The following is a 22725-nucleotide window of genomic DNA, read 5'->3' as shown; positions in this document are numbered from 1 at the left end:
CCATCCTGACTTGGAACTATATCACCGTTCCTTCACTGTCGCTGGGTCAAAATCCTGGAATTCCCTTCCTAACAGCACTGTGGGTGTACCTACCTCACATGGACTGCAGCGGTTCAAGAAGGCATCTCACCACCACCTTCTCAAGGGCAATTAGGGATGGGCAATAATGCTGGCCTGGCCAGTGGCGCCCACATCCCATGAATGAATAAAAAAAGTCAGCAGACGTGGTCTCTTCAGACTACTAGCAAAGATCGGACGTCCACCAAAGCTACTAAGTATCATCACCTCATTCCATGACAATATGAAAGGCACAATTCAGCACAGCGGTGCCTCATCAGACCTCTTTCCTACCCTGAGTGGCATGAAACAGAGCTGTGTTCTCGCACCCACACTGTTTGGGATCTTCTTCTGCTGCTCTCATATGTGTTCAAGTCTTCAGGAGAAGGAATCTTCCTCCACACAAGATCAGATGGCAGGATGTTCAACCTTGCCCATCTTAGAGCGAAGACCAATGTACGGAAGGTCCTCATCAGGGAACTCCTCTTTGCTGACGATGCTGCATTAACATCCCACACAGAAGAGTGTCTGCAGAGACTCATCGACAGGATTGCAGCTGCCTGCAACGAATTTGGCCTGACCATCAGCCTCAAGAAAACAAACATCATGGGACAGGACGTCAGAAATGCTCCATCCATCAATATCGGCGACCACACTCTGGAAGTGGTTCAAGAGTTCACCTACCTAAGCTCAACTATCACCAGTAACTTGTCTTCCGATGCAGAAATCAACAGGTGCATGGGAAAGGCGCCCACTGCTATGTCCAGACTGGCCAAGGGGATGTGGGAAAATGGCACACTGACACAGAACACAAAAGTCTGAGTGTATCAAGCCTGTGTCCTCAGTGCCTTGCTGTACGGCAGCGAGGCCTGGACGATGTATATCAGCCAAGAGCAACATCTCAACTCATTCCATCCTCACTGTATCCGGAGAATCCTTGGCATCAGGTGGCAGAACCATATCTCCAACACAGAAGTCCTCGAGGCAGCCAACATCCCCAGCATATATACCCTACTGAGCCAGCGGCGCTTGAGATGGCTTGGCAATGTGAGCCACATGGAAGATGGCAGGATCCCAAAGGACACATTGTACAGCGAGCTCGTTACTGGTATCAGACCCACCAGCCGTCCATGTCTCCACTTTAAAGACGTCTGCAAACGCGACATGAAGTCCTGCGACATTGACCACAAGTCGTGGGAGTCTGTGGCCAGTGATCGCCAGAGCTGGTGGACAGCCATAAAGGCGGGGCTAAAGAGTGGCGAGTCGAAGAGATTTAGCAGTTGGCAGGAAAAAAGACAGAAGCGCAAGGAGAGAGCCAACTGTGTAACAGCCCCGACAACCAATTTTATCTGCTGCGCCTGTGGAAGAATCTGTCACTCTAGAATTAGCATTTGTAGCCACTCCACAAACTACTGACCACCTCTAGGTGCTTACCCATTGTCTCTCAAGACAAGGAGGCCAAAGAAGAAGAAGAGAAGGCCAATGAGTAAACCTGGTACCAGCTCTGGTATTAAATGGTACAGACTAGGAAGGCCCTGGCAGAGATTTTTGTATCAGCGTTAGCCACGGGTGAGGTACTGAAAGACTGGAGGATAGCTCATGTTGTGCCTTTATTTAAGAAGGGCAGCAGGGATAAGCCAGGGAACTATAGGCCGGTGAGCCTTACATCAGTGGTGGGAAAGTTATTGGAAGGGATTCCGAGAGACAGAATTTATATGCATTTGTAAAGGCATGGTCTGATTAGGGATAGTCAGCATGGCTTTGTGTGTGGGAAATCATGTCTCACGAATTTGATTGAGTTTTTTGAGGAGGTGACCAAGAGGATTGACAAGGGCAGGACGATGGACGTTGTCTACATGGACTTTAGCAAGGCCTTTGACAAGCTCCCGCATGGTAGGCTGGTCCAGAAGGTTCTAACACATGGGATCCAGGGTGAGCTAGCAAATCGGATACAAAATTGGCTTGGTGATAGGAGGTGGTAGTGGAGGGTTGTTTTTCAGATTGGAGGCCGGTGACCAGTGGTGTGTCGCAGGGATCGGTGCTGGGCCCTCTGTTGATTGTCATATATATTAATGACTTGGAAGTGAATGTAGGGGGCATGATTAGTCAGTTTGCAGATGACACCAAAATTGGTGGTATAGTGGACAGTGAAGAAGGTTGTCTAAGGTTACTACAGGATATAGATCAACTGGGAAAGTGGGCAAGTGATTGGCAAATGGAATTTAATGCAGACAAGTGCGAAGTGATGCATTTTGGGAAGTTAAACCAAGACAGGACATATACAGTGAATGGCAGGGCCCTGAGGGGTGTTGTTGAGCAGAGAGACCTTGGGGTGCAAGTAAATAGTTACCTGAAAGTGGCAACACAGGTATACAGGGCGGTGAAGAAGGCGTATGGCATGCTTGCCTTCATTGGCCGAGGCATTGAGTACAAGAGTTGGGACGTCATGTTACAGTTGTACATAACGTTGGTTAGGCTGCATTTGGAGTACTGTGTGCAGTTCTGGTCACCGCACTCCGGGAAAGATGTGATTAAGCTAGAAAGGGTTTGCCTGGCTTGGAGGGCTTGAGTTATAAAGAGAGATTGGATAGGCTGGGTCTGTTTTCCCTGGAGCGAAGGAGGCTGAGAGGGGACATGATAGAAGTATCTAAAATTATGAGAGGCATAGATAGGGTAGATAGCCAGAGTCTGTTTCCCATGGTAGGGGTGACTAAAGCTAGAGGGCATAGATTTAAGGTGAGAGGGAGAAGGTTTGAAGGGGATCAAAGGGGTAATTTTTTCACACAAAGAATAGTGGGTATCTGGAATGAGCTGCCAGAGGAGGTGGTGGAGGCAGGAACAGTAGCAACGTTTAAGAGGCATCTGGACAGGTACTTGAATGAGCAAGGCATAGAGGGATATGGAATTAATGCAGGCAGGTGGGATTAGTATAGATAGGCATTATGGTCGGCATGGACGCGGTAAGCCGAAGGTCATGTTTCAATGCTGTACGACTCTATGACTCTATGACACAGGCCCAGTCCCTAGGAAGGGCCTTGTCCTCATCTCTGAGATGTGTATGGGGTAGGAAGAACCTTGGCTTGATCCATGGGATGTGCTGAGTTAACTCGATCAACCAGAGATGCTACAGGTAATCTCAATATGCTGCACTAAGAAGTGAAAAATGAAGGAGCATTCCCATTCTTTATTTCCATCCAGTCAGCCCTGTGGGAAAGTCTGTATGGGTGTTATGTAAGGGCAGGATTGACTCAGGTGGTATGGATGCTAAGGTTGAATAAACTTTCAGCACTGGAATGAACTGTAGGCACATGGGAGAGGTACAGGGGAATGGGCTGCAGCTGTGGAACTCTACTCCATTATGAGGCCACATCTTCAACAAGAGGAGGGGAGACATTTTGATACACTTAATTCCTCTATCAGACTATTAGATCGGAAAATGTCATATTGAACACATGAAGCATTCATCCATTATTATCGTCAATGTTAATTTATGTAGCCTCTGATCTCCTGATTGGGCATTATGTGTATTTGACTAAAAAAAATAAAGACGGAGAAATTAGAGTATGAGAGAAAGCTAGCTAGAAATATAAAAACAGATAGTAAAAATTTCTCCGAGTATTTAAAAAGGAAAAGAGTAACTAAAGCGAGTGTTAGTTCTCTAGAGAGTGAGTCTGGAGAATTAATAATGGAAAACAAGGAAATGGCAGAGGCGTTGAACAGGAATTTTGTGTCTGTTTTCACTGTAGAAGACTTGGAAAACTTCCCAAAGATACTTGAAAATCAAGAGGCAAAAGGGAGGGAGGAACTTAAAACAATTACCATCACCAAGGAAAAGATGCTGGGTAAACTATTAGACCTAAAGGTTGACAAGTCCCTAGGATTTGATGGCTTGCATCCTAGGGTCTTAAAAGAATATGCAGCACAGATAGTGGAGCCATTGGTTATAATCTTCCAAAATTCCTTAGATTCTGGAAGGGTCCCAATGGATTGGAAAATAGCAAATGTAACACCTTTATTCAAGAAAGTAGGGAGACAAAAAGCAGGAAGCTATTGGCCAGTTAGCTTAACATCTGTCCTAGGGAAAATGTGAGAATCCATTATTAAGGAGGTTATAGCAGGATACTTAAGAAAAACATATTGGGATCAGGCAGAGTCAACATGGTTTTGTGAAAGGGAAATCGTGTTTAACTAATTTATTAGAGTTCTTTGAGGAAGTAACAAGCAAGGTGGATAAAGGGGAACCTGTAGCCTTTTTTTTATTTGTTCATAGGATGTGGGTGTCGCTGGCTAGACCAACATTTATTACCCATCCCTAATTGCCCTTGAGAATGTGGTGGTGAGCTGCCTTCTTGAACTACTGCAGGCCTTGGGGTGTAGGTACACCAACAGTGCTTGGATTTCCAAAAGGCATTTGATAAGGTGCCACATCAAAGGTTACTACACAAAATAAGAGCGTATGGTGTAGGGGTTAACCTATTAGCATGGATAAAGGACTTGTTAGCTACGAGGAAGCAGAGAGTCAAGATAATTTGGTCTTTTTCGGGTTGGCAAGCTATAACTAGTGGAGTGCCACAGGGATCAGTGCTGGGGCCTCGACTATTTACAATCTATATCAATGACTTGGATGAAAGGTCCAAATGTACGGTAGCTAATTCTGCTGATGACCCCAAGATAGGTAGGAAAGTAAGTTGTCAAGAGGAGGTAAAGAGTCCACAAAGGGATATGGATAGGTTAAGTGAATGGGCCCAAAATTAACAGATGGAGTATAATGTGGGAAAATGTGAATGTTCCGACCGCGGCGGGAGCAACGCACTGTTAATTCAGTCCCGTCACTCCACAGGTCGCAGTATATTATTAAGCTTTCACACCCAATCGGAAAACAGCCAAATTAAATACTCTAGTAACCCCAGAGTCAAAAAGACTAAACCAGGTATCTTTAGACAACAACAAATTAACTATTTATTTTAAAAAATCTTAAACACTATTAAGATAAACCTATGTCTAAAGACATAGCTTCTTATTTTAATCTAACTCCCCCATTCACACACATACACTCAATAACAGTGAACCGGTTTTAAAAGTGGAGTTTTTAAAATGAGCTGTCTCTTGTGAATAAATAAAATAAGTAAGTTTTTTGTAGGTTATGTTCCTAATGGATGAGGTCTTCTCTTGTGGATTTGATGAAAATAGTCCTTCAGAAGATAGGCAGCAAGCATTAAACAATGAGCAGAGCAATGGAAGCGGTTTCTTGATAAAAGAAGACTTTTCTTCTTTACTCAGGGAATTAACTCGGCCCCGTTGCTCCCTGTAGCATTTTTGCTGAGAGGAAATAGACAGTTTCTTTCTCTTCAGTTCGCCTCGCTGGAAAGTCTCTCCAAACTAATTGGTTTCAGCCGGTTTCTGCCAGTTCCAACACAGCCAAGTAGAAACATTACCATGCGACCTCTCTCTCTCCTGCTGTTGCCCAGGGGAGCAAAATGCAGCTGCAGCACACTGTGTCTCAGGAATTCCAAAACCTTCTCTCCCTTAAAGGTGTACTGTTTTTAACAGAGTCTTAAAGGCACATACACTGTTTTTAATCCGAGGAAAAAAATAATTACAGGTCCGTGACAGTGAGCTTGTCCACTTTGGAGGGAAGAATAGAAAAGCAGTATGCTATTTAAATGGAGAGAGATTGCAGAACTTAGTGATACAGATGGATCTGTGTATCCTGGGACATGAATCACAAAAGATTTGTATGCAGGTACAACAGGTGATTAGGAAGGCAAATAGAATGTTTATGTTTATTGCAGAGGGAATGGAATATAAAAGTAGGTAAGTTTTACTGCAGCTGTACAGGGCTTTGATGAGACCACATCTGAAGAACTGTGTACAGTTTTGGTCTCCATATGTGAAAAAGGATATAATTGCATTAGAGGCAGTTCAGAGAAGGTTCACTCGACTCATTCCTGGAATGAATGAATTAGCTTATGAAGAAAGGTTGAACAGATTGGGCCTTTACCCATTGGAGTTTAGAAAAATGAGAGGTGATCTTATTGAAACATATAAGATCCTGAGGATAGGGTGGATACCGGGAAGACGTTTCCTCTTGTGGGGGAGACTAGAACCAGGGGACACTGTTTAAAAATAAGAAGTTTCCCTTTTAAGACAGAGATAAGGGGAATTTTTTTCTCTCAGAAGTTCATTAAGCTATGGAATTCTCTTCCCCAGAAAGCAGTGGAGGCTGGGTCATTGAATTTATTCAAGCTGAGTTAGATTTTTGTTAGATAAGGGAGTTAAGAGTTATGGGGGGCAGGCAGGAAAGTGGAGTTGAGACCACAAGCAGATCAGCCATGATCTTATCGAAAACATGGACCATGAGGAAAAGATGGGTAATTTTCTGACTTTGTGTTCACCTGATTTTCTGATATGTGCTATCAAATTTCCAGTATGTGCTACTTCTGAGTGAGGGTCCCACCAATAGCTCAAAGTCGGTGAATTACCTCCAATGATGTCTCATTCGTGAAAAGTGTACCTGAATGGGTCCAGGTCAAATTTACTTTCCTCATACTTTAAACTGTTTGTTGTTGAGTGGCTTTATAATTTTGATATTTCTATATTTTTTGATTTCAGGGAGAAAATCCATTATATTAGGACAGAAGGAACACTTGGTCTTGGAAAGCTGTCATGTGATGCAGATTTGGTTATTTTGTTGAGGTAAAATAATTTTTAAAATATATTTATTTTCTCAGAGTTTTTTTGTTTGACCACACCTTTATAGGGAAGTGACACAGTTATGTGAACACATCATGTACAGGAATTATCTGAGGAAAATGGGTGAGATATAAATCATTAAGCTGCTTTATTTTACAGATAGCAGGTGAACATACAAAGTAGCAGTTATAATCAAAACTCACTTGCTTCACTTAACTTCAAGCTATCAACTATTAGTATCACTACTATTGACCAGAAACTGAACTGGACCAGCCATATAAATATGATGGCTACAAGAGCAGGTCAGAGGCTAGGAATCCTGAGGCGAGTAACTCACCTCCTGACTCCCCAAAGCCTGTCCCCCATCTACAAGGCACAAGTCAGGAGTGTGATGGAATACTCTCCACTTGCCTGGATGGGTGCAGCTCCAACAACACTCAAGAAGCTCGACACCATCCAGGTCAATGCAGCATGCTTGATTGGCACCCCATCGACAAACATTCACTCCCTCCACCACTGACGCACAGTGGCAGCAGTGTGTACCATCTACAAGCTGCACTGCAGCAACTCACCAAGGCTCCTTAGACAGCACCTTCCAAACCCGTAACTTCTACCACCTAGAAGGACAAGGGCAGCAGATGCATGGGAACACTACCACCTGCAAGTTCCCCTCCAAGCCACACACCATCCTGCCTTGGAACTATATTGCCGTTCCTTCACTGTTACTGGGTCAAAATCCTGGAACTCCCTTCCTAACAGCACTGTGGGTGTACCTACCCCACATGAACTGCAGCGGTTCAAGAAGGCAGCTCACCACCAACTTGTCAAGGGCAATTAGGGATGGGCAATAAACGTTGCCCTGACCAGCGACGCCTACATCCCATGAACAAATAAAAAAAAACCTCCTTGCGAAGAAGCAAAAAACAAGTGATAAACCAAGCCTAAATAAGTGGGCTTATTTAACATTTCCTGCTCATCCTGCTGGTTCTCCAAGGTCCTTTGCTTAAGGTGAATGCATTTTTCCTTGTTCAGCCAAGTCCCTTCACAGACCTAACTGGGCTGATTAATGCTATATGTGTCCCTTTTTATTTTTCTCCATGTTCCCAGGGAATAGGAAGGCTAACTTCTTCTTCATTTAAGTATTTGCCAGTAGAACTGTAATCCAAACCAGCTACCTTTTCCCCCGGATGTAATCTCAGCAGCCAGCCTCCCTTCTGGGTACTCAAGGATACTGTATCAAGTGGATAGACTACTGATTTTTTTTCTCAAAATGTATACTTTATTCATTAAATTTTGCAAAAGAATGTTATATTTAGGTTATATTTACGATATACATTTCATGTCAAATATTCTCTGTTGCAAACAGCCTGAGGGCTTTTCCATGGGATCCGGCCCCCCAATATACTATGGCAGGAGGGCCTTAGACTGTGGCCTTTCCCTATTGAGCCTTTGCAGTGGTTGCCCCACGTTTTAGTGTGTCCCTCAGTATGTAGTCCTGGATCTTGAAATGTGCCAATCTGCAGCAATTAGTCGTGGGCAGCTCTTTGCACTGGAAGACCAGCATGATTTGTACAGAGCAAAGAGTGTCTTTCACTGAGTTGATGGTCCTCCAGCAGCAGCTGATATTTGTCTCGACGTGCATCCCTGGGAATAGCCCGTAGGGCACAGAGTCACAGAGTCCTGCATCACAGAGCTGCTGGGGATGAATCTTGACAAAAACCACTGCATCTCTTCCAGACCTTCTTTGCAAAGGCACATTCCAGTAGGAGGTGGGTGACAGTCTCTTCCCCATTGCAGCTGCCTCGAGGGCAGCATGCCAAGGGGTGAGACTCCAGGTGTGCATGAAGGACCTGGCAGGGAGGGCCCTTCTCACCACCAGCCAAGCTACGTCTTGGTGCTTGTTTGAACGTTCTGCTGATGAGACATTCTGTCAAATGACTTTGACAGTCTGCTCAAGGAACCATCCAACAGAATCTACCATCTGCTTTTCCCACCGGGCCTCAAGGGCATTAAATGTACACCATTGCCTGATGGACTTGTGGTCAAAGGTGGTTTTCTGCACAAACTTTTCCACGAGGAACAGGTGGTACAGCACCGTCCAACTGAATAGAACGTTTTGCGGCAACATGGTCAGATCAGGGACACCAGGGACAGATAGAACCTCAGCATTAATGTTTGCGACTGAGGGTTTACGCACAGCTTGATGCAGCTGTAGACAAAGGTGGGCATCAGGATGAGGGAAACATTGGGTATGTTTTCCTCCCTTTTATCTAGAGATTTGTACATGGTGTCCCTGAAAACATGGTCCATTTTTGGTCTCCAGATAAAGTGGAAGATGGCTTGTGTGACCACTACAGTGCAAGAGCAGGATATAGGTCAGACCAGCGGCACATATTGGAAACCAAGTGCACCTCATACCTGATCACCAGGTTCTTTCCCACATGTCTAGTTTCTGTTTGACCTTGGCTATATGCTGCTCCCAGTTTTTGGTGCATGCCTCAGCCCCTCCAAACCATATCCCCAGCACCTTCAGGTAAATGACCAGACAGTGAATGGGACAAAGGCTCAGTTGGTCCAGTTCCCAAAGAACATGGCCTCGCTCTTGTCGTGACTTACTTTGGCTCCCAAGGCCAGTTCGAACTGATTACAGATGTTCATCAATCTATGAACTGACAGGGGATCTGAGCAGAAGACGGTGGCATCGTATAGAGCGGCTTTGATGTGAGCACCTCTGCTGCCTGGGATCGACACCCATCTTATGCCTGCAATGGTCAAAGGCAATTCTAGTGCTTACCTTTAGCAATGCCTATGTTCTTATTGTCATCATATAATTTTGAAGTGTTTTGATATGTTGTATAATAACATTGCTATCTAGATGGATTCAGTTACCTGTATAGTCTACACCTGCCATGAAATGAGATGCAATGAGAAAATGTACCAAAACAATGAATTACTTTTGAGCAGTTTAAAATGATAGTGTACTAAGAGCAATATTCACTTTCCGAAGGTGCACCATTGAACAATGGACAAAGATTAATTGGATAATGTTGTCTAAGAAAAGGTTAATTATCATTTTTAAGTGTTGTGTACTGTAATCAGTGTTACAAGTAAAATTTTGTTATCTGATGAGTAGTACCACATATTGATCTTCTACGTACTCTTGTCGGGGTGCTCAAAATATAATTATGATTACATTATATGCTTGAAAAGGAAAAATTTGCAGGGCTGTGGGAAAGAGCAGGGAAGTGGGACTAATTGGATAGTTCTTTCAAAGAGCCTGCAGAGGCACAATGAGCCGAAAGGCTCCTTCTGCTCTTTATGATTCTATAATATTATGATGCGTGACTAATTATCTTTTGTGAATGTGTCATTCAGTTCCCACACTGAAATCATTTACAATGCACATTTAGTCAACCCAGAGTTAACCAGCTTTCAGTTGTAGCCATTATCTCCTTAACTGTGATGATGTCAGTTTTCTTGGCACCATTGCCTGGTCCAGTTCACTTTGCAGAATGGAATGTGAGCCAAAGGAGTATGTACACTATTGAATCAAAGCTACTGCTCAGTCTATTCCATAGGCAGTTTAAACATTGTCATACTGCAGCTATTTAACCTGCTGTCAACCTACCTCTGAAGGCGCCGACTTATTGCGATGTGACTGAATCCTGGAAATCACATTTGTATTGAATGAGATCGCGACAATTCAACTTTATTGGGGTCTGATCTAGAATATGGTCCCATGATTTGACCAATTCTGGAACAGAATAAAAATGGCTTTCAAATGCTAATCCTTGGATGGTACCCACAAGAAAAATTTAGATTGTACAATTGCTATTGTTGTGCTAGATACTTGTGTCTGTCTTCAGTTGTCCTTGAACGGCCCATGATCAGGGGATTGGATGTAGCAGTGTCTTTTCACCTCTGAAACAAGATTCACATCCAGCCCAGGATTGTATTTTTGGTTTTCTGCTGGCCGTAAATCTTCTACATGAATTGAGTATGGGATTGGCCCACAGAGTTACTATAATCTGATGGCAATCACTACTAAATTGTCAGGCTGCTTTTCAAAGAATGTGTAAAAATAGCTGCTGTAGGAAATGGGGAAATACTCAGATATATATTTATGATATTTTATGTATTATGTACTAACTGAGCAGCTCTTTCAGAGAGCTGGCTCAGACAGCTAGCTCCTTCTGTGCTGTAACCATTCTAAGATTCTATGATTCTGTATATAATAGGCTCACATGAAATTGATGCTGAAGCTGTGGCAGAGTAGAGGAGGTGTTACTGTGACCCCAACATCAGGCCCAATCTGATCCGGGACTGCTTGATTACTTGGCATTTACACAGGGTGCAAATAAAGGAGATAGCATTTGCCTATTTGTAATATCAGTCATCCTGATGAACATTGAAATTTGCTCCAAATATAACAGGGCTAATTTTCTTTCTCTGTACCCACCTGCCCTGTCTCTGCACTGGAAAGAAGTAGCACACTGGACCTTTCTAGATTGATCTGCAACCAAGTTTTGTGCCCTGACTATTAACATGACCTGGGGGAACCCTCTGTGCAGTACCACCTTTTATCAGGTTCTAGTGCTTAAAAACAGGGGAGAACTATTTGTGCAGCTGTAGGCCACACTGTGGCTACAGGGTCTTGTGACTGCTGTCCTCTAGCAGCAGCCAGAAGGACCCAAAACCTGAACAAGCTTGTGTGTTTTTTAAAAAACTCACTTGCATTTGGGCCTGTCTTTAGTTTGCTGCCAGGTGCTGTCAGGCTCTCCAGTCTGAGGACAGTCCCAGCACAAGTCCCCAATACCAACTTCATGGGGTGTCCTAAGTCAGGGAACTCTCCAGCACCACAAATTAAGGCAGAAGAGTTGGAAATTCCCCCTCTCATTCCATTAAAATACATCATCGGATGTACAGGTCTTGCTCTACACCACCTCCCCACCCCAGCCCAGCAACATGTGGGAATTCCAGGATGACATGAAGCAGGTGCAGACCCAGCATAACAGATGTCTGTTCCGATTTGACTAACCACTGCACCCATGGAGTGAACATTTCCCAGGAGCAAATACTAGGAAAATTGGTCACATCTTAAAATTGGACTGTGTAACCACTGCAGAAAGGGACAAAACCATAGCATTTGGTGCTACATGCAGATTTGTGGGTGTAAAGACACTTGATGGGCATCAACTCCATTCAGTTGCTGGTAAACCACCAGTGCCCAATGTTCCGATCCATTGCTTCTGAATTTACTAATAGTATATTCATGTAGAAGATGGTGCAGCTTCCCCACAGAAATGGTCCTACAGGGCAATGAACTTGTGTCATATAATGCCAGTAGAACTGTAACCATATTCAACACATAGCAAATTAATAAAGGCTTCATCTTTTGTAAGATTTAAATATTTCATACTGAAAATTCTGTCTTTTTTTGGTGAACGACGGGGCACAAAATTGAGATCATTAGCATCCATTTTTTGGGTGCTTTGAGCACCCTTAGACCTCCAAAATGGCAGCTGCGGCATGCATGCGTATTTTTGGAGTGAGTTGTGCCAGACGCCATATTGAGGGCATTACTGCATGCACTCAGTGAGTGGCTGTCGGAAGTATCATCTTCTTAGGCAGTCTCTCGGGAACGAGGATGACTTTCTTCCACTCCAGAGATGTGGGTCCTTAGGTGCCTGAATAGTCCAATTCTGGATCTGCACACTCTGCCACTGGTGGGGCAGGTGGTGTTTAGTGAGGCGAATGAATGGGATGTTCAAATTTCCGAATGCTCCTTCCGCTGTTTGTACTTGGTCGCTGCCTGGGCATGTCAACGTTGTTTGAACTGGCTGGCATCGTCGTGGATGCTTTTTCTCCATTTTGGGTGATCTCGAGCAAGAGATTCCCACAAATCAGTGGAGATGCCACATTTTTCAGGGAGGCTTTAAGGACATCCTTGTAGCGTTTCCTCTGCCCTCGTGGTAGCCTCTTGCCATGATGGAGCTCGGAGTAGAAAGCTTGTTTTGGGAGTCTTGTGTCAAGCATGCAGACGATGTGACCCACCCAACGTAACTGACTAGCCACGACTAGTGTCCAGAAGTATGCAGAACAGGCATATCATGACATCAGTCATGTCAGTGGTGCCATTTTGGAGTTCAACACTTCAGCCAACGCCATCTCTTAACCTCACACAGCTGAACGTGCATTCAGCAGTAGGAAGGACCTTTCACCAGCACTATTTAAAGGGATAATCAGCTGCTTACAATTTAGTTTCTGGTTTATTCCTTCTGGCTGTTGCTTTGATTCTACATGTGTTCAATGCTTTCTATAGTTGTTTAAAGTTGCAAAAGTCCTCAGGGAGTCTTGTGGTAGGTGTTCAAGGCGATTTTGCCGACTTCAAGGCTTCTGCACAAACCAGTTACATGCTGAAAAGGTTGAATTTGTAATCATTCCCCTAGGTATGTAGCATTACTTGGAGAATGAACCGAGGCCACGCAGAGCAGGACAAGCTTCTGGAAGATGGAGCAGCAGAAGGGTTGAAAGTGGCAATGAATGTTTATGCTATTGTCTCCCTCCAGGCTACAGCTGGAGATAGTGGTAGCCTCTCGCAATTTGCCATCAACTGTTGTGCAAGGGACGTCACTGAGGCACTTTATTCATTGAGAGCCCGCTAACTATGTTTCATTCTCTCTTGCCAGAGACAAGCAGCAACAACAACAACAACTTCAATACTGAAGCAGTCCGTGTAGAAATGCAGCAAGACTTGGACAATACCCAGGCTTGGGCTGATAAGTGGCAAGTAACATTCGCGCAACACAAGTGCTAGGTAATGACCATCTCCAACAAGGGAGAATCTAACCCTCTCCCCTTGACATTCAATGGCATTACCATCGCTGAATCCCCCACTATCAACATCCTAAGGGCTACCATTGACCAGAAACTGAACTGGAGTAGCCATATAAATACCGTGGCTACAAGAGCAGGTCAGAGGCTAGGAATCCTGCGGCGAGTAACTCACCTCCTGACTCCCCAAAGCCTGTCCACCATCTACAAGGCACAAGTCAGGAGTGTGATGGAATACTCTCCAATTGCCCAGATGGGTGCAGGTCCGACAGCACTCAGGAAGCTCGACACCATCCAGGCAAAGCAGCACGCTTGATTGGCACCCCATCTACAAACATTCACTCCCTCCATCACCGACGCACAGTGGCAGCAGTGTGTACCATCTACAAGATGCACTGCAGCAACGCACCAAGGCTCCTTAGACAGCACCTTCTAAACCCGCGACCTCTACCAACTAGAAGGACAAGGGCAGCAAATGCATGGGAACACCACCACCTGCAAGCTCCCCTCCAAGTCACACACCATCCTGACTTGGAACTATATCACCGTTCCTTCACTGTCGCTGGGTCAAAATCCTGGAACTCCCTTCCGAACAGCACAGTGGGTGTACCTACCCCACATGGACTGCAACGGTTCAAGAAGGCAGCTCACCACCACCTTCTCAAGGGCAATTAGGGATGGGCAATAAATGCTGGCCTGGCCAGCGATGGCCACATCCCATGAATGAATTAAAAAAACTTATATTTATATACCACCTTTAATGTAATAAAACATCCCAAGGCACTTCACAGGAGGATTATAAAACTAAGTATGACACTGAGCCACAAAAGGAGATATTGAGCCAGATTTTCAAAGCCCGCTAAGTGCGGGAAGGGAGGTGAGCATGATTTGAAGATTGCATTCTCAAAGGTCGGCACTGGAACCCACCTCCGGAATGCGACACCATTTTTAAAGTGATGTCAGCAGCCAGAGAACAGGTTGGGTGCTCGCCTCCAATTAGATGCCTGTTGAGCTCATTGAAAAACTCATTAACAGGCTTGTCCGTATCAGCAAGCAATTTTTGAAGGGTGGGGATGGGAAAATGTCATGGGGGGAATATGACAGGGTTTGTGAAGATGTGAACAGTGTGGAGGGCCATGAGGGCTATGGCAGGAACTGATTGAAATAAAACAGAGGCAGCAAATAAAGCTCAGCTGCTTCAGGTGTGCCTCAATGTAGCTATTCCCGCATTGAATTTCTCATCGGTAAGTGGCAGGAAACCAGAGAGGGACATGAGCCCACATGATCACGGGCAGTGGGATTGGCAGGGGAAGGCACAAAGCCCAGCTGAGGGACTTCAGATGGGAACAGGCTACTCTGACATTGGACATAACAGCGAGGATAAGCTACGACAGATGCAACCTCCTGGACAGCAGGAGGCCAGAGGAGCACAGCAGGGGACTGAAAGAGGAGAAAGGCGCTACCCAAGACTTTGGGTGCACAGACCAAGAGTCAGCTACATACAAATGACAGAGCGCCAGTGCCATAGGAGGCATGCACCTTTCCAGGGAGATGGTCTCGGTCCTGTGTGCAGATCCACAATGGCCTGAGGCCTCACTGCCCCCATGGTAGTCCCTACTTACAACCGTCAAGGTTTCAGGCACCTTGAACTTCTACGCAACCGGGTTGTTTCAGGGATCATCTGTGGACCTAGGTGGCATCTTGCAGTCAACAGCTCATCACACCACACCCACTTTGACTCAGAGGGTTGCGCAGGTACAGAGGGCATTGTGTTTAGCCTCCACTGCTGGATTCCCCCAGGTGCAGGGAATCATTGCTTATATCCATGTGGACATCAAGGCACCCAGTGACTGACCAGTGAGATCCATCAACAGGAAGAGTTTCCACTCCCTCAACGTCCAACTGGTTTACAACCACAGCAAGAACTTGCTCCATGTGCGCGCTCGCTTTCCTGTCAGCTGCCAAGACTCCTTCATCCTCCGCCAGTCTGGGCTGCCCCGGTACTTCACTGCATCCCCCAAAGTCTGTGGCTGGCTCCAAGGTGACAAGGAGAATCCCTTGAAGAGATAGCTGCTGACCCCTGTACAGGAGCCCCAGACAGAAGCACAGAGGTGAAAGAACCAATGTCACCTGCTCAGCAGGCCAACCTTTGAGCAGGCCATCGGGTTTGTGAAGATGTGATTCCGGTGCCTGGTTTGTCAGGTGGCGCCCTTCAATACCTTTGTACAAGGGTCTCGCTCATTGTGGTGGTCAGCTGAGCTCTCCATAACATGGCCCTCCAGAGAGGTGTGGACCTTGAAGAAGATGAGGCCCTGAAAGGAGACAATTCATTGGGGGAGAAGCAGGAGGTAAGAGAGGAAAGGGAAGAGGGGGCAGAGGGGGAATAATACTAAACAGAGAGGTGCCCTTGTTGCACAATGAGGTGGCCTCTTCCTGCCACCCTCCGGGAAGATGACCTCCCTGCTCTCCCTCACGGCCTCCAGTGTTAGATCCATCAATGAAGTGAGGGTCTGCCCTTCCCCTAGTGCCAGGCCTCCAGCTCCCCTGTGACATCTTGCTTCCCTCTGGTACAGTGGAAGGCAGATCTCTCCCTTGTGGAAGTCTACATGAGCCCCACATTTGACCTGACCCTCTGCCATTTTCAAACCCACTGACTCTAAGTGGAAAGGAAACCTGTCTCCATACCAATGAAGGCTTTCCCACTTGAAAATTGAAATATGAATAATCTTCCCAGAGGAGGCAGTTTTCAGATCCAAAACCAGACCTGTTTCCTGTTTCCTGTCTCCATCGTGAAAATCCAGCCCAAAAGGTCAGATGACCAAAAGTTTGGTAAAAGAGTTAGGTTTTAAGGAGTGTCTTAAAGAAATTAAGATAGAGAGGCAGAGAGGTGTAGGGAGAGTACTCCAGAACTTGGGCCTAAGCAACTGAAGGCATGGTCAACAATGGTGGAGCGAATAAAATCAGGGATGCATATGAGGCCAGAATTAGGTGAGTGCAGATATCTTGGAGTGTTGTGGAGCTGGTGGAGATTACTGAGATAGGGAGGGGTGAGTTCATGGAGGTATTTGAAACAACAATGAGAATTTTAAAATGAAGACATTGCTTGACCAGGAGCCAATGTAAGTCAGCAAGCACAGGGATGATAGGGGAACAGGACCTGTTGCAAGAAACAGGCAGCAGAGTTTTGGCTGACCTCAAGTTTACATAGAGTAGAATGTGGGAGACCAGCTAGGAGTGCAAATGCTTGCGCGAGGTTTTCAGCAGCAAAAGAGCTGCGAAGGACAAAGTCGAGCCATGTTATGGAGGTGAAAATAGGCAGTCTTAGTGATGACACAAATACAAGGTCGGAAGCTCATTTCAGGGTCAAATGTGACACCAAGGTTGCGAATGGACTGGCTTAATCTCAGACTGTCGCCAGGGACAGGAGTGGAGTCCTTAGCTAGGGAATGAAATTTGGAGTGGGGACCAAAAACAATGGCTTCAGTCTTACCAATACTTAATTGGAGGAAATTTCTGCTTATCCAGTCCTGGATGTCAGATAAACAGTCTGATAATTTAGCAACAGTGGAGGAGTTGAGAGAGTTGGCTATGAGGTAGAGCTGAGTGTCATCAGCATACATGTGAAAACTAACGCTGTGTTTTTGGATGATGATGCCGAGGGGCAGCATGTAGATGAGAAATAGGAGGGGCCAAGGTTAGATCCTTGGGGGACACCAGAGGTAACAGTGCGGGAGCAGGAGGAGAAGCCATTTCAAGTGATTCTGTGGCATCAGGCGGAGCGAGCACCTGGCGTTGCTAGGTTTGTCAACTTCCCATGTGCAGGGCGCCATTGCCTACACCCACACCGCATGTCAACTTTGTCTTATAGTGGAACTGACAGGGATTCCACTCCCTCAATGCCCAGCTGGTGTGTGACTATAGACAAAGAATCATGCAGGTGAGTGCCCAGTATCCTGGCAGTAGTCACGATGCCTTCATTCTATGGCAGTCTGCTGTGCCGACTGCATTTCTGCCACCACGACAAACCAGAGGTTGGCTACTATGGGCCAAGGGCTATCCGCTGGCTGCATGGCTAATGAGTCTGGTGCACAACCCACACACATGTGCATAGCATGCTTACAATGAAAGCCCTGCTGCCACACAAAACCTGATAGAGCAGACCATTGTCTTGCTGAGACAACACTTCCATTGCCTGGACCTCTCTGGAGGAGTCCTACTCGGGTGTCAAGAATTGTGGAGGTCTGCTGCATGCTGCGCAACCTCGCCATCAATGAAGGGAAAGCCCTTGCCATCAGCTTTATGGCAAGCAGCCAATGAGCAGAAGCATGAGAAGGAAGAGGACAAGAAAAGGCAACCTAGACAGCCCCTTTCTGGCTGGGCTGTCTGTTAAAAACAAAATCACCCAAGTGCAGTACCAGTAACTGCAACTCCAAATGCCCATTCATCAACAGTCCCACACCTTACCTTCCCTCAGTTACTGACCATCACAGCGCAGCTTGGCTGCAATGCAAAAATAAAAGCCACGACAAAGTAAAATTTCAAACTAAATCAAAAAATTAAATCATTTCATATTGCATAAAAAAATCATCTAATCACTCTTGTGAATTTCCTTGTGTGGTGCCTGTCTTCCATGTGCCTTTGTCTGTCCTGGTGCTCCAACACAGTACTGCCCCACTAGCTGCATCATGGCTGGTGCAAGGCTATTGACTTTCAGTGGAGGAGATTGCAGATGGCCTTGGAGGATGACCTCAAGCAATGTTGGGCCTAGAAGACTGCACCATCTTGGCATGTGTGTCAGCAATCTGGGCTGGCTGGCTAACAGGCAGGGATAGGAAAACGAATGCTGCCAACCTGAGACAGGACTGCATGGAGCCACTGCCACGCCCTGGGCAGTGTCCCAGAATCCTAGTGGTCTGTTGGACAGATTTCTGCACTGCTGTGACACCCTTTGCACACTGTAATCTAAAGCCAGGATGGCAGCGGTCTGAACTTCCGCTGCAGCACCCAGATTTCTATTGAAAACTGCTTGTGTTACAATGGAAGCTGTGACCTCGCGCATCATGGTTGGGTCCACAAGTGTTCTAATGGATTTGGCCACCACTTCCATATTGGAAAGGAGGGGCTCCAAGCTCTGAATAAAGCCCTTTGCCAAGTTGGTCCTGGCTTCCTCCATGCTCCTTGACAGTGACCACAGACTTTCTGGCAGGCTTCCCAATTCATCAAGCATTTCATTGAGATACTCATCAGTGTTCTTCTGTTGCCTGCCCCATTAGAGTGCTCATCTGAGTACTCAGCAATAGATGTTGTGTGCGATCTCACTCTGGCAAGCTGGCACCTGTGATACCCTTTCCCCCTGTCATGGTTGCAGGTCACTTGTGCCCAGTGTCTTACTACATGCAGGTTCTGTCTGTATGTTATCTTTTAAATTACGTGCAGTGTCAATATCTGAGGGGGTGGAATTATGTGGCGGTGCATCTTCATTATCACTATCTCCTTGCTGTTCCTCCACTGCCTGGACAAGTTGCATTTCTTGGGTATCTGAAAGGAGAAAGGCAAAAGTGTAAAGTTGTGGTGTGGGAAGAACGTGCAGCTTGTAAATCGGAAGAGAAAGTGGGATGTGAGAAGGAGGATTAGGTATGAGAATACCATTATCTTCGATTGGTTCATCCCACTGCTGGCCACGGCCAGGCCTCAGCAATGATCCAACTATGGCCAGCACTGTCTCCTCCATGGGGTCAGGATATGCAGCCATGCCTGTCCCCCTCTGGTTAGTTCCTGCTGCCTCTGCTTGTGCACCAACATGTCCTGCAAGATAGAGGGAAGTGTGTCAGGGAGTGTTGTGCAATCAGATTGGGTGAGGTGGCTGTCATGGTTGAATAGCTGGCAGTGTGTGCAAGCTGAGAGATTTGGTGTGAGGCTTGCAGAAGTGCTGAGTGTGTGAGGGTGAGGTGAAGCTATGAATGAGGTATGGGTCCTGATTGATAGGGATTGTTTGTGGGTGAGTGAGGCTAGTGGTGCAGTTGGTAGGTTATCGCATTTGAAAGTGTATTCTCTGTGTAATGGACAGGTGAGAGATGATAGGGATGGTTCCCCCTTTTATATCTCTCAAATAACCGAATACAGCGTTTTTGTTTAAAAGATTTCTTTTAACCCATGAGTGCTTTAATTATCAAGAACAGACAAATGACAGGTTTTCTCGTAAATTTATAAGAAAGATAAATGTTTATTATACAACACCCAAAATATTCACAACACCCACTCTCATACTCATACAGATACACACACACTCAAGAAAAGATAGAGATTATGAAGATAACATGCAGTAGATCTGATGATTTTAAAGAGCCCTCTGTTAAACTTGCTTTTTTCCGGGATGAAGACCTGAAACACTGAAGGCCTGTAATCTTTTCCGTTGTTCACTGAAGAAAGATTTGGGAGGCTCAGAAAGACAGATGCGCTATTGCAGACAGCTCCTGTTATATTTCAGCCATGCCAGGTTTTCCGCTCCCCAGGCCCTTATTTGGCCTTGGGCGGGACTTCCGCCCCTCTGAGGCAGGAAGTCCTGCCTCCAAGAGCTGCCGACCAATCAGCGGGTTGGCAGCTCTCAGTCCCAGCAGTGCCACTGGGAGCGGTGGCTACTGCTGGGACTGCAGCCAGCTTCAGCAACAAGAGGGCTGCTGGCTCCAGAAAAAAGGTACGTGTCTGGGGGCAATCGGCCAGGCCCTGGCAAGGCAAGGGGTGGTTGGTTGGGGGTGGGATAGGGAGTATTGTGTAGTGGGGGCAGTTGGACCATGGGGAGGCCCTCCGTGGGGCACAAGGCGCCAGATCAGGGGGCCCCCCCAGCCCACAAGGAGGTCGCCAGCTTTTATTGGCGGCCTCCTGGAGAGCCTGAGCCACCCGCCCGCCACTGGTAAAAGACCAGCGGTGGCAGGTGGAGGCCCTTAAGTGGCAGTTAATTGACACTTGAGGGTCTTGATTGGCCTGGGGTGGGCAGGCTGTTTCTCGCCGCTGCCATCCCCCGTAAAATTGCAGCCGGGGCGGGAAGGCATCCGGAATGGCCCTCTCCTGCCTCCCACTGAATTTTACAACTCCCCCTAGCCTGCTCCTGTGGTTGGGGGGAGGCATAAAATTCCGACTCTACTTTCTGTCAAATGACCATAGTTTCTCTTTCCATTGTCCTCATAAATGGTTTCTGATGGTGAGGCCATTGTTAGAAAATGGAGTCCAAGTGTCATTTCTCCTCATCTCATCTTGATAAAGTAGGGATTTTCACACCCATTCTTTGGATTTTGAGTTTGGAGTCAAAAGTCTGCAATATCATCGTTAACCCAATCAGTTGGGGAGAAGCAGCCATTTCCCCAGAAAAAGGTCATTTGCATTTTAATGATTTCTCAGGAATGTGTCCAGACATGTCATCTGTATTTTTTAATGGCTTCTCCAAGCCTTGTCCAGACATGAAAATTAGCTCAGGGTTCTTGTACTTCTATGTGTATTGACAGGAACGGAAGGGTCAGCTGACCTCTTACTCCATTTTGTTTACAAAAAACATGTCCATTTCAGGTTTACTTTATAAGTTCAGATTGCATGGACATGACATTTGACCCTGACTACTCATATGAGTTCTTTGAACGTCTTGCAGTATTGCATTCAGGTCCTCAGGGCTTGACTGCTGTCATTGACCTCTGCACCATCTGCCCCCACCGCTTTCTGAATGTGTATCTGGAGGCATCCTGGACCCCTGCATGTACAAGACATCTCTCCTTCTTTCCCTCTCCTCCACCATAGTCTCCAGTGCAGCATCCAAAAACCTTGCAGCCTATTTTCTTCCATGCTGTGCTATTGTTTAATGTTTCACAGGTCAAAATCACTTCCTGCATGACTCCCAGCACCTGCTGCTGACTCAGTGCACCTCCCCTTTAAGCAGTGCAGGCTAGCTTTAACTGGTGCTAGTCATTCACAATATTGGCCAGCTGGAAAGTATCCAGCCAATCAACAGCACGATTAGTGCTGACTGGATGCTGAAAACACTAAAGCACCAGGCAACATGAAATTGGCATGCTGGCCGCATTGCTTTCATAGGAAATAGGAGCAGGAGAAGGCCTGAACAGACGCCGGTTAATGGCGTATCGTGATCCCTGTGCCCATTTTCCAGGGCTATTGAATTTAGCCCCCTCGACTAAGGTCTCTCAATAATGATAAAAGCTGTTTGGATTGTGGTTCATATTGTTGTGTGACAAGGGGTTTTTCATTCCATAATTTGCCAAAGAATAAAGTTAATGCAGCCCACCCATTAATAATTAGCTAAACTAGTGTTTTTATTTCACTCGTATTCGTTTACTGCTGAGCTAAATTTATGTTCAAATATGCACAGTAATGGTAACACTGCTAAAATTACCATTACCACTTGAAGTGCAATTTTCTTCTTGGCAGAAATTTGGGATTGAAAGTCTTTGGACTCAGGAAGTGTGCTTAAGTTTTCATTACATTGCTATATGTTCCTTTTTTTGAGCATCTCCAGGTTGTTAAACCCAATCTGCCTGGTCCAGATATCAATCGTGGGGCTTCCAAGCCAACAGTGATAAAGCCTGCCCTGAATTCACATTTAAAGGCAGAGCTTGCTTTTCCTAACCCCCAGATTTATTTTTTGCTTTTCCAGACTGGATGGAAAGAGAAATGATAATGAACAAGTAGCACAAGACATAATGGCTGATAACAGACTGGGGTCAGCCAGTAGAGGTCACTCAGTTCTGCACACTGAACACTTAAGTGAGTGGCTTCTTGACTCATCAATTATAAAAACAAGTTCTTCACATTCTCCACAGCAGAACTGAGAATCTGGCATTGGCTCAACTCACCTTGTTGTCAGAATACACCTCTGTGACCTTAAGATTAACAGGACTTTAAATCTGTCTAGACTGAATCCTGCATGGAAATGAATCCATCTTCCATCACACAGCTTTGGACTGTATTGCTTTGCCTGAAAATGCCTGATGTTGATTCACAAAACATGCATTTATTCTGCACCTTTAATGCATTAAAATATCCCAAGGTGCTACCCAGTGCACAATCACAAGATCATAGAACAACAGAGAAGGAGGCCATTTGGTCCATCATGCCTCTTCTGACTCTTTGGTAAAACTA

General features: G+C 45.8%; 1 protein-coding gene across 2 annotated transcripts in view; it reads left to right on the top strand.

Annotated features, from left to right (window-relative positions):
• LOC137347289 (E3 ubiquitin-protein ligase HECW1-like) overlaps window positions 1-22725 on the top strand; it is a 630030-nt gene that overhangs the window by 450483 nt on the left and 156822 nt on the right. For both annotated transcript variants that reach the window (XM_068011682.1, XM_068011674.1), the window contains one exon: window positions 6670-6753. In XM_068011682.1, the coding sequence (XP_067867783.1) occupies window positions 6670-6753 (84 nt within the window). The remainder of the gene's footprint in view (window positions 1-6669; window positions 6754-22725) is intronic.

Source organism: Heterodontus francisci, chromosome 2 (genome assembly GCF_036365525.1).
Source record: "Heterodontus francisci isolate sHetFra1 chromosome 2, sHetFra1.hap1, whole genome shotgun sequence".
NCBI lineage: Eukaryota > Metazoa > Chordata > Chondrichthyes > Heterodontiformes > Heterodontidae > Heterodontus > Heterodontus francisci.
The sequence above is the reverse complement of the archived record's forward strand: the minus strand, read 5'-3'. Positions and strand labels throughout refer to the sequence as shown.